This window comes from Salarias fasciatus, chromosome 9 (genome assembly GCF_902148845.1).
Source record: "Salarias fasciatus chromosome 9, fSalaFa1.1, whole genome shotgun sequence".
Taxonomy (NCBI): domain Eukaryota; kingdom Metazoa; phylum Chordata; class Actinopteri; order Blenniiformes; family Blenniidae; genus Salarias; species Salarias fasciatus.
Genome location: NC_043753.1, coordinates 4,390,986 through 4,403,858, shown reverse-complemented (window position 1 = coordinate 4,403,858; position 12,873 = coordinate 4,390,986). Strand labels below are relative to the sequence as shown.

The 12,873-nt window shown below is 45.5% G+C and overlaps 1 protein-coding gene across 1 annotated transcript in view; it reads left to right on the top strand.

The window, feature by feature from the left end:
• The first annotated feature begins 1,704 nt into the window (after positions 1 to 1,704).
• Positions 1,705 to 12,873, top strand: part of LOC115394673 (NACHT, LRR and PYD domains-containing protein 3-like) — a 37,000-nt gene continuing 25,831 nt past the window's right edge. Inside the window, exons 1-3 of the mRNA XM_030100026.1 lie at positions 1,705 to 1,734; positions 1,882 to 1,967; positions 11,187 to 12,683. Coding sequence (XP_029955886.1) covers positions 1,705 to 1,734; positions 1,882 to 1,967; positions 11,187 to 12,683 — 1,613 coding nt within the window. The remainder of the gene's footprint in view (positions 1,735 to 1,881; positions 1,968 to 11,186; positions 12,684 to 12,873) is intronic.

The following is a 12,873-nucleotide window of genomic DNA, read 5'->3' as shown; positions in this document are numbered from 1 at the left end:
GAATCCTGGAGAAAGTCTGCCTGTGATCTGCAAGAAAGGACAAAGAAAAGAGTTAAGTTTAAGGACTTTGTTGACTTTTTGAATCAGCAAGTTAAGTATCTTTTGCACCCCTTGTATGGAAACATAACAGACACCATTTTGACTAAGAAAGATCCTGCAAAATCCAAACCACAACAACAATTCATGGAGAAGTTCAAAGCGAAGAAGGTGTTCACAACGGCTGTTGTGCCCCCTAAGACAGAGAACGACAAACATTCAGCATCAAAAACACATCCCTCATCAGTGGATGCTACCGGCAAACCTTGTGTTTATTGCAGTGGAGAGAATCACAGCCTCACAGTCTGTGAAAAACTCAAGAGCAAGCTACACAAAGACAAGATTGATTTCTTGAGGAGCAAAGGTTTGTGTTTTGCATGTTTGAAACATGGTCATATGAGTAACAGCTGCAAACAAAAGCTTCAGTGTCAAGAATGCTCCAAACTACATCCCACAGTGCTACACATTACGAACAAGGACTCAAACGAAGAATCAGTAAAGAAAAGTTGTGGACAGCAATCTGTATCAAGTGCGCTTGTACAAACAGCTGGAACTTCTGGTGTCACTGGGGCCGGAAGAGAAGAATGTGTTCTTTCGATCATTCCAGTGCGTGTCAAAGCACAAAAGGGAACCAAGACAGTGATGACGTACGCATTTTTGGATTCAGGTAGCTCGGCTTCCTTTGCTACAGAATCACTGATGAACCAGCTGAACATGAATGGACGCAATATCAACATCTCATTGCGAACCATGGGGCATGATTCAGTTGTGAACACGCGCATTGTGACAGGTCTGGAGATCAGCAGCTTGGATGGTGATCAGTTTGTGGAACTTTCAGAAGTGTATGCACAGAAAGACATTCCTGTAACTAAGGACAATATTCCCCGACAAGAGGATATTGATGGTTGGCCTCACCTACAGGAGGTGAGAATTCCCACGATCCAAGCAGAGGTCGGATTGCTCATTGGAGCAAATGTTCCCAAGGCTATGGAACCGCTGCAAGTGGTTAACAGTGTGGACAATGGACCGTACGCCGTAAGAACAATCTTGGGCTGGACAGTGAATGGACCACTAAGAGGTGGAAGCGAAATAGTGGAAACGAACACACCTTCAGGGATCACTGCAAACCGCATCTCAGTGGCTAAGCTAGAAGATCTCTGGCATCTTCAGTTCAAGCAGGACTTTCCTGATGCTGGACAAAATGAAGACCTTGAGATGTCCAAGGATGACCATCAGTTTATCGACATGGTGTCTCAATCTGCGAAACTCGAAGATGGTCATTACAGTGTTTGTCTTCCAGTAAGGAAGAAATCTTTGCACATGCCAAACAACAGAGCAGTTGCAGAGCAACGTGCATTGAACCTACGCCGAAGATTCTCAAGAGACGCCAAGTTTCACGGAGAATACGTTGCGTTCATGAATGATCTTCTCAAGAAGGGCTATGCAGTGAAGCTTGAGGGAGCTGCATGCGAACACACTGAAGGGAGAACATGGTATTTGCCTCACCACGGGGTCAGACATCCAACCAAGCAGAAATTACGAGTTGTTTTTGACTGCGGAGCAAGCTTTCAGGGAACGGCATTGAACCAACAGCTTCTTCAGGGGCCAGACCTGACAAGTTCGTTAGTGGGTGTTCTCATGAGATTCCGTCAGGAGAATGTGGCAGTCATGGCTGACGTCGAGGCCATGTTCCACCAAGTCAGAGTCAACAGTGAAGACACAGATCTCCTTAGGTTTCTTTGGTGGCCTGAAGGAAACTACGACCTGAATCTCATTGAACACAAGATGTTAGTGCATATTTTTGGTGCCACATCCTCACCAAGTGTGGCAACCTTTGCGCTTCAGAAGTGTGCAACAGATTTTGCAGAGGAGTTTGGTCAGGAGACAGCAAAAACGGTCAAGACCAATTTTTACGTGGACGACTGTCTCAAGTCAGTTTCTGATGAAGATGCAGCTATCACGCTGTGTGCTGACTTGAGAAGCATGTTGGAAAAGGGTGGATTTCGACTGACAAAATGGTCCAGCAACAGCAGGAAACTACTCAGCTCAATCCCAGAGAGGGAGAGGGCTCAAGGGTTTCAAGATCTGGACTTGGACGAGGACAATCTTCCAATGGAGAGGACTTTGGGTATCCAGTGGTGTGCTGAATCAGACCAATTCAGGTTCAAGATCAGCCTCAAGGATCGGCCACACACTAGGAGAGGTTTGCTTTCCCTGGTTAGCTCCATCTTTGACCCATTGGGGTTTCTCGCTCCAGTAGTACTTCCTGCTAAAATAATTCTACAAGATTTGTGTCGGCAGAAGTATAGCTGGGATGAAGAGCTGCCAGACAGCGTGGTTAAGATCTGGAAAAAGTGGATTTCAAGTCTAGCTCAGCTTGAGAAATTTGGAGTCAACCGCTGCGTCAAGTCAAGACAATTTGGTGTGCCAGTCTACGCTCAGCTTCATCATTTCGCTGATGCGAGTGAAGATGCCTACGGAACAGCAAGCTACCTGCTGCTGCGATCTGAAACTGATGAAGCGCAGTGCAGCTTGGTCATGGCAAAGGCAAGGGTCGCACCATTGAAGTCTCCAACCATCCCAAGAATGGAATTGACAGCGGCCACAGTTGCGACTAAGATGGACAAACTTTTGAAGAAGGAGCTGGAGCTGGAACTTGATGAGTCTGTCTTTTGGACTGACAGCACGGCTGTGCTAAAATATCTCAACAGCGAAAGCACCAGATTCAAGACGTTTGTCGCTAATAGGGTCTCAGCAATCCTGGAGTACTCTAAAACATCACAGTGGAGATACATCAACACCACCTTAAATCCCGCTGATCATGTCTCCAGAGGACAAACTGTGGAAGCATTTTTGAAAAATGAGAGCTGGCTTTCAGGACCAAGTTTCTTGCTCAGCTCACAGGACCAATGGCCCAAGAATCCGGATCCTGGAAGGCTGGATATTGATGACCCAGAGGTCAAAAGAGTGACTCAAGTGCATGTCATCCAGGCACAAGAACCAAAGCATTTCATGGACCAGTGGATGAACCACTACTCTTCTTGGACAGCATTGAAACGTGCTGTAGCGTGGTTTCTGAAACTTAAGGAGTTACTGAAAGAGCTTAAAGATAAGAGGAAAGAACTAAAGGTGTCAGGAGGAGAAAGCAAGATGGTTGAGATCAAGAAAGCTTTCAAAGGAAAGAAGCTGAAGTGTGACGACTTGGTCGAAGCAGAAACAGAAATCGTGAAGTACTGTCAAAGGCAAAATTTCAAAGAAGATTTGGCTATGCTGAAGGAACATCAAAGGGTGAAGAAAAGTAGCTCACTTTTCAAGCTGAATCCAGTACTTCAAGATGGAGTTATAAGGGTTGGAGGAAGGTTGAGCCGTGCAGCTATGCCTGACGACTCTAAGCAGCAAGCTATTTTGCCTAAGGACTCACACATCACCAAACTTGTGTTGAGACACATTCACGAAGTTACAGCTCATGCAGGACGCAATCACATGTTGGCTCAACTACGGCAGAAATTCTGGATCCCTGGAGCCAGTGGAGCCATCAAAAGTTATCTCTCCAAGTGCGTCATCTGTAAAAGACTACATGGACCTACTGGCAAGCAACTTATGGCAGATCTACCAACATGCAGAATCCTGCCGGATGATCCTCCATTCACGAGAGTCGGCGTGGATTACTTCGGTCCGTTTCTGGTGAAAAGAGGAAGAGGACAAATAAAGAGATACGGTGTGATCTTCACATGTCTTGCCTTAAGAGCGGTGCATCTAGAGATTGCCTCTTCACTTGACACTGATGCATGTCTCAATGCGATCAGAAGGTTTATTGCTAGAAGAGGTCAAGTCAGAGAGATGTATTCAGATAACGGAACCAATTTCAGGTCAGCAGACAGTGAGTTGAAAAAGGCAATCAAAGATTGGAACACTACCAAGATTGAGAAACATTTGCAACAGAAAGGTGTTCAGTGGCATTTCAACCCGCCAGCAGGTTCTCACCATGGAGGAAGCTGGGAGCGATTAATCCGCTCAGTGAGGAAAATCCTGAACATCACAGTCAAGGAGCAGCCTTTGGATGAAGATGGTCTCCACACCTTACTTTGTGAAGCAGAGGCAGTGATTAACAGCAGGCCCATCACAAAGGCATCATCCGACCTCAATGATTTAGAGGCCTTAACGCCCGATCACCTGTTGTTGATGAAGGTCAAACCTGATTTACCACCAGGAGTATATCAGAAGGAAGACCAGTATGCTAATCGCCGCTGGAGACAGGTGCAATACCTTGCGGATGTCTTCTGGAAACGCTGGTGCAAAGAATATCTCACACAGCTCCAAGAACGTCAGCGATGGTCTACACCGAGAAGAAACTTCTGTGTGGGTGATGTGGTCCTGATCGTGGACGACACTGCTCCCAGGAATTCATGGCTACTTGGAAGAATCGTGGAGACTTTTCCTGACAGAAATGGTCTTGTTCGTCAGGTTAAAGTAAAAACCAAAACCAACGAGCTTTGTCGCCCTATAACAAAGCTATGTCTTCTTCAGGAATCAGAAGATAACTGATGGACTGTTCTGAAGTCAATAGGAACAGTGGGCTGAAGAAAGGGCTCAAGAACAATGTTTTACATAATGAAAGTAATATTATTTAAGCTCCTTTGAGTTATGTTTGCTCTTTTTGAGTAATTGTTTCAAGGACGTTGATAACAATTAGGGGCCGGAAATGCAGGAGCTTAAATACAATTTTGGTTTATTTAACGTGGAAATTGTGATTTCATGTTTGAATGTTTATTTTTGTTTGTGATGATAAAGGACTATTTACATGGTTAAAATATTTACATGTGATTATTTACAGTTCATGATGTGGTAATTATATTTGAAAATATGTTTATAAATAAGTTAGGGTTAAAATGCCAAATGGATAAAGTTAGTTAGAAATTGTGGAGGTGTTCTTATAATTTGCATATTTAATCGCTTGTGAAAAAACTTAAGTTTCGTTTTGGAGTGTGGCTGTCTGGGATCTGACAGGCAGACAGGCTAGTGGAGTGGAGCCACACAGTTTTTCGACCTCTCTCTCTCTTTCTCTCATTTTCTCTTTGTTGATTTTTATTTATATCTTTGGATATTACCTTTGTTATTTGCTTGTTTTTGTGGATATTATATTTTTGTAACGTGACTTTAAAGTTCAACTAAACGTTTTAAAAGGAAACGAGGATCGTGTGGAGGTTTTTTTTTTTTTTTCGGTTTTTCAAGTGTGGACTTAAGGAGGGAATAGGAGCGTCGGACTTAGGCTTCATGAACCAGGAAACTACAGCAAGATATGTTCAGTAGCGGCGTAGGGTTGCCGGCGTAGGAACGACGTCGCTGTGACGGGGAAGCATACTGAGGCCTTAAGGCATCTACTTCTTATATGATATCTATGGATGCCAACCACCAAGCAAAACCAACAGAAGAAGAAATAGGGCAGGTGAACCAGCTACTGCTCGTGAGCGAGCAAACATGGGAAGATGTAAATTTCCAGAGGAGTAGGGCTGGGTACCGTTTAACGGTACCTCAGTGGTACTGACCGAAAAACTCCAGTATATACCGGTACTGAACAAGAGACGTGCGTACAGATATCAGTTTCGGTTCTTAAAGTGGCTGCGCGGTCAATAAACATGCGCGGAAATGATGGTTCAGTTCTTCTCTTTTACTGAAAAAAACGGTGCATCCATCATTGAACATGTTACCACGTTTTACCGGCTCACACTCTTTCTAACAACATGCAGAGAGAGCCTCACAGAGAGCCTGCAGCCCTTCTTCCTCTGTGGTGTCTGTGTAAAATAAGGTTGAACATGCAAACAGCACACCTAGTGGCATGAAGTGCAAATGCAGTCATGGTGTTGTCTGTGCGCCGTGAAGGCAGGTACCGAAAAAAGTACCGTTCAGGAACTGGTACCATACGTGAGGTATCGAAAAAGTATCCCGAAAAATATCTAACGTTCCCAGCCCTACAGAGGAGTGGCTAAAAAATCCCAAATACAAAGGCTGGTTGGCAAAGGATTCCTGGCAGACAAGAAAAGCAAAATGCAGACTTTGCATGAAGTCCTTCGACATCTCCAACATGGGGGAGGCGGCGGTGCTGAGCCACATGATGGGGAAGAAACAGCTCAGGATGGAAACCAAGGAGTTCCTTGTCACAGCTGTGACAAAGCTGCTGGATAAATGCCCCCTTAAAGGAATACTCCAAAGATTTTGGACCCACACCCTTTCCCTATCATTGACAAAGTTAGACAAGCTCATAAATACCTTTTTTGTGGCTGGTTCCCAGCTGTTAGCATCGTAGTTAGCTTAGCTCAATTGCTGGAAGTCAATAGAAATCGGAGCCGGACTGACGAAAGTGGACAAAATCCTCCTTCCAGTGGTCCAGGGAACGGCGTATTAGCACACGAAATAAATCCGAATGGTTATAAAACATTTTAAAAGACGTGTTTTCTTTTCAATCCATTAAAATAACGTTTTGATCCACACAGATCTGCGTATGGCAGCGCTCTGGAAGGATATACCCGAGCACAGCAGTAGCAGCCGTAGACTCAGCCGCTGTGCGCCGGTATATCCTTCCGCGGAGCACTATGCTTACGAAAATGTCACAAATTATTTGATGTTTTTGGCGAGAAGTCTGGAAATTTGGGTATGGAAAAAGTATGGAATTTTGAAATGGCAAATATGTAGGAACCCTGGTTCATGGTGAGGCTGGTCTGGAACCTTTGAACAGACACAACCATTAAAATGTGCTTCTGGAGGTGAGGCTGAGTTCAAAGTTCAGCTGCGTGTTGATAAAGTAAAACGTTTATAACTGCACACTTCTTTATCTGCAGGCCGTAAAACATGGAACAAAAGTTAAGCTGTGACTGCAGCAATGAAGATTGAGGAGTATTTGGTCCGAAGTGATTCAAAGCTTTAATTTTATGCATGTTTTGTTATTTGCTGAATTTGGTGCAACAGGGTTTAAATTCATGTCAGTTTTAACATTTTCTCAGGGGCAGAAACAGTGGCGGTGCCTGAGGTTTTTTTTGTTGGAAGTTCCGTCTCTCAGTGGAGATGCTGGGGAGTTTAGGGATCTGTGGTTTATTTTCCACTGTAACACTGACAATATGTGTGCACTGCACTGTGCACGTAGCAACCACGCACATACAGGGAAAGTTTTGCAATTTAACAAGACGCAAGAAATTCTACCAAAGTGATACAGATGAACGTTCTACAAGTGTGAAACTCAAACACACCACTGACTGGAACCCTTCAGACATTTTGGTCATTGACAGGGACAAACAGATCAGTTCCAAGCAAAACACACAGCAGGTTTTCATTTCAGCCTCACACACTGAGACCACAAACTCCTGCTGCCAAATACTGAAACCTTCACTGAAAGACAAAGATTTGGTTCAGTCGTTCTAATGACAGATTAATAAACATCACAGAGAGAAAACCAGAGGGAGTCACCATCTGGATCACAACACCGAATAAACAATAATCATGGACTTACCGTTAGATGTCACAATAAAACGATTCGTCGGTTGTTGTGATTGAGAGTGAAGGCAGAGTTGGGGTTAAATCTCCTTCCTGTTCACTCTGTTTCCAATACGGGGACATTTCAGCTTAAAGCACTTCATGTTTTCTGACTATAAATAAATAAGGCTCACCAGAAAAAAGCGCTCTCATGAACAGGAAGTAGCAAGTTCCAAGGCTGATGAACCTTCAGCTCAGTGTGTGTTCTTGTGCTGCCGTGATCAGAGCCTCCATGTTTTCTCAGTCCAGTATTTTCTCTCCATTGGCAGATCTTCTTGATTTCATCCACTTCCTCTATCTGGCGGTGCTACATACCCTGCAGCACAGCGGCCCCCAAACCTTTTTCCACCACTGACTGCTTTTAAACAACATAGTTTCTCCAAGAACAGCAGGACAGTGAATAAAAACACTACAATGAGGGTTTAATGATGCAGGGATTTAAAAAAAACTGCCAGGAGTTCAGCACGAAATAAGCTGCAGAAGTGAAGCGTTTTTCAAAATAAAACTCAGTACAGACTCATGGATATTTAAATGAACAATTTCAAAATAAAACTTTATTGTTGCTTTGCAACCGGGAACGAAATGATCCACGGACCGATGTCGGTCCACAGCCCAGTGGTTGGGGACCCCTGATGTAGAGGCCTGTCTCTCCATGTTTCCTGCTCCTCCTCATTCTCGTCGGGTTTCTGCTGTCTGATTCATTCACTGAGTTTCTCATCTTTGGGATCTTCTTCCTGATATATTCTTGGATTTTCGATGTTCCATCTTGGATGGAGGCTCCGACTCTCACTCGTCCTCCACCTCCCTCTTTTGAAGAATCCATCAGTCCCCTGTTCTCTGTAAACATCCCGTCTCTCTGGGACTGCTGCTGTTGGAGCATTTCATCATTTGTGTTGGAAAAATGATGAGGAGGCATTCATCTGATGTTAGCAGTCAGAGTTAGCAGCTAGCATGATGGGAAGTGTTCAGCAGTGAGCTCCCTGCAGTCTGAACAGCAGAGGATGTGCTGACGTTTCTGCTGCTGCTGGGTTGAGATTCACTCTGGAGCAGATTGAAAATGTAACGTTGATTTAAAATTATCACCTGCTGTGTGCAAATGTTTCTGCATGTTGGTCGTATTTCCTCCATTGGATGAAATATACACTCTGCAAGTGTTGTTTTAATCCATTCTCATGAAATTGATTGATTGAAAAACTTTATTCATCCCTGAGGGGCAATTCATTTGGTAAGAGCACATTTGGCAGCATCAGAAATGTGGGGAACAGAACATTTGCTCCAGGTGTTTCTGGATGGTGTGGATGATGAAGGCTTTGGCATCATCATCACCTTTGTGTCTTTGATCAGCAAACTGGAGCGGGTCTGGCTGCCAGTCGGTCATGGAGAGAATGTGTTGTTAGACGAGCCTCTCCATGGCTTTCATCACCTGGGAGGTTAATGCAATGGGCTGGAGGTCATTCAAGGTCATGGGAGGGCTCACCTTGGGAATTGGGATGATGGTGGAGAGTTTCCACCGCTTGGGGACAATTCCAGTGGAGATGGAGGCCTGGAACAGGTTCTGGAAAACACCCCCGAGCTGGTCGGCACAGAGTCTGAGAACCAGTCCACTGATGATGTCACCACCAGGTGCACTGTTGACCTTTGACCTCCTCAGGGCCTTCATGATGTCAGTGAGGAAGGCATGAAGACGCAACACAGTTAACACAGAGATTGAAAAGAGAGTAAATCTTCAGGTCTCTGGGAAGAAAATCTGTTCTGTGAAAAGCAGAAAGTAGTTGGGAGTAACTGGATGTGAGCCGAGGATTGAATATCTTTGTGTCCTGTTCTCCGCTGTGTTTTTACCTGATGGCTGCTCATGTGCTGACAAACCCAGCTTCATCAATGTGCTCTGTTGCTGCAAAGAAATGTCTGTGTGGTCAAGATGGTATTGGTTTAGCTGTATTCTGTTTTGGTGTCTGATGCAATTTACTGAGAAATGGGGAAAAAAATAATCGGAGAATTTGTGTTGAATGTAAGAAGAGAAAACGCTGTTATTTAGTTGTGTGATGTTTTAGTGCTGGAGTTTACTGAGCTCACACTCAACACACTGAGCTCTCAGCTCTGCCTCACTGCCTCCGTTCACAAAGCCGCTTAATGGAGTAAAGACTGGACTTACACACGTTTCACCTTTTTTTTTTTTTGGGGGGGGGGGCTTCACTTTCATCCTCATTGTTTCATTGTCAGTCTTTCGCTGCCACACGGTGGCATCAGGGCCACACGGTGGTGCAGTGGTTAGCGCTCGTGCCTCACAGCAAGAAGGTCCTGGGTTCAAATACTGGCCGGGACTCAGGCCTTTCTGTGTGGCGTTTGCATGTTCTCCCTGTGTGTGTGTGGGTTCTCTCCACGTACTCCGGCTTTCTCCCACGGTCCAAAAACATGCATGTCAGGTTGATTGGTCACCCTAAATTGCCCCGAGGTGTGAGTGAATGGTCACAGCACTTGGGATTGGCTCCAGCCACCCGCAACCCCGAAAGGGAGGAGCGGTAGATAATGAATGAATGAATGTAATCATCAGTACAACATCAGGTGGTTTCACCAAAAACACATCTCTCTGAGCAAAAAAATGGAGAAAACAAGTTTTTCTGAAAAACACATTTGATATTTTATCATATGATATCATATAAAAAAATATATATTTTTTGATCTCGAGACGGTTCAATCATCTAAACAGTAGTTTCCTTCTGTAAAACAAGGAAAAACCACAGAAAAGGAATTTGACAGCAAAATAATCATTTATTCACAGATATACATGACTGTCAGAACTTTTCACAGTTTAGCATTTATGTGTTGGGTTTTACATTTGGTTATTAATATTACGGAAAGTATGGATTACCACAGGTAATTAATTGCTTTTATTAAATTGTTAATTTGAGAAAATTCTTATTTAATGGTTAATAATTACTGTGTGTATGTGTGTGTGTGTGCGCGCGCGCAGACCCACAGCAGAGTCTTCAGGATCCAGCAGGTTGTCTCTGAAGAGTGACTGGTCCAAAGGTGATCCACCAGCCTTCAGTGTTGAACCTGGACCTTCAGACACAAAGTAAGAAACTCTTTGTTTCCTGTTGTTTCCTCCAAACCAGAGTGAGAGATGTTTTGCTGACGTTCAGATTCAGTTCTTTATTCTGAATCAGTGTGAGAGTTGAAGCTGGATCTTTGTGTCTCTGCTGTGTGTCGTGTTGCTCAGAGTAAATGTTTCTTGGTGTCCACAGAGAGAAGAAGAGCAGTGATGTCTGTGAGGAGCAGCAGGACCAGGGTTCTTCATCAGGACTGCAGCAGCTTCTAGAAGAACATAAGAAGAGTCTGAGGAGGAGATGTGAACGTGTGACTGAAGGAAGTGATGAAGCAGGAGGAGGAAGCCTCCTCAACAGGATCTACACTGAGCTCCACATCACAGAGGGACTCAGTGAGGAGCTTCAGAGGGAACCTGAGCTGAAGCAGCTGGAGACAGCTTCCAGGAAGGAGAGCCTCCATCACACTGCCATCAGGGTTCAGGACATCTTCAAAGCCTCGGCCCAGCAGCTCAGACACATCCGAGTGGTTGTGACCAGCGGCGTGGCCGGCAGCGGAAAAACCTTCTCGGTGCACAAGTTCACTCTGGACTGGGCCGAGGGCCTGGAGAACCAGGATGTCAGTGTGCTGGTTGTTCTCTCCTTCAGGGAGCTGAACCTGATCAGAGAGCGGCCGTACAGTCTTCTCACGCTGCTCCATGTTTTCCATCCGGCGCTCCAGAAGGTAACGTCAGAGGAGCTGGCTGTCTGCAAGCTGCTGTTCATCTTTGACGGTCTGGATGAAAGCAGACTTTCTCTGGACTTCAGCAGCAAACAGCGGCTGGTTGACGTCTCCCAGCAGTCTTCAGTCAGCCTGCTGCTCACTAACCTCATTCGGGGGGATCTGCTGCCCTCGGCTCGGGTCTGGATCACTTCCAGACCTGCAGCGGCCAATCAGATCCCTCCATCATGTGTGGACAGACTGACAGAAGTGCGAGGCTTCACTGACGCCCAGAAGGAGGAGTACTTCAGGAGGAGGCTGAGTGATGAGGAGCTGAGCAGCCGAATCATCTCCCACATCCAGACCTCCAGGAGCCTCCACATCATGTGTGGAACCCCAGTCTTCTGCTGGATCACTGCTACAGTTCTGGAGCACATGTTGAGCAGCGAGCAGAGAGGAGAGCTGCCCCAGACCCTGACTGACATGTACTCCCACTTTGTGCTGGTTCAGACACACAGGAAGAAGCTCAAGTACCATGAAGGACCTGAGACGGGTCCACAGGAGCTGACGGAGGCTGACAGGGAGCTTCTTCTGAAGCTGGGCAGGATGGCCTTGGAACATCTGGAGAAAGGAAACATCCTGTTCTACCAAGAAGACCTGGAGCAGTGTGGTCTGGATGTGACTGAGGCCTCGCTGTTCTCTGGAGTTTGTACTCAGATCTTCAAAAGAGAGTCTGTGATCTTCCAGAAAGCCGTCTACAGCTTCGTCCATCTGAGTGTTCAGGAGTTTCTGGCTGCAGTCTTCATGTTCCACTGTTTCACCAACAGGAAGACAGACGAACTGAAGACCTTCCTTAGAGAGAAAAACACTAAGGATGGTGGTGATGATGATGAAGAAGAAGATGATGATGCTCTCTCATCTCTGGATGAGTTCCTGAAGAAAGTCCTGCAGAAATCCCTCAGAAGTCAGAACGGCCACCTGGACCTGTTTGTCCGCTTCCTTCATGGCCTCTCTCTGAAATCCAACCAGAGACTCTTAGAAGGTCTGCTGGGTCGGACAGAGATCAGTCCAGAAACCATCCAGAGAGTCATCCAGAACCTGAAGGAGATCAACAGTGATGAAATGTCTCCTGACAGAAGCATCAACATCTTCCACTGTCTGATGGAGATGAAGGACCTCTCAGTACATCAGGACATCCAGAAGTTCCTGAAGTCAGAGAACAGATCAGAGAAACTCTCTGAGATCCACTGCTCAGCTCTGGCCTACATGCTGCAGATGTCAGACCAGGTCCTGGAGGAGTTGAACCTGAAGAAGTACAAGACATCAGAGGAGGGACGACGGAGGCTGATCCCAGCTGTGAGGAACTGCAGGAAGGCTGAGTGAGTCCACATGTCCTCATGATCAATGTCTCAGTGATGTTAGAGACCAGAAGACAAGCTGAACGTGCTGCCATGTCTTCTTCGTGTATTTCTGTGGTAGAGTTACAGCGCCACCTAAAGGCCTGATGTATGTACTGCATTGTTTTAAGTTTTCATGATGTCCTGTGGATGAAGATACATGTAACCCCAA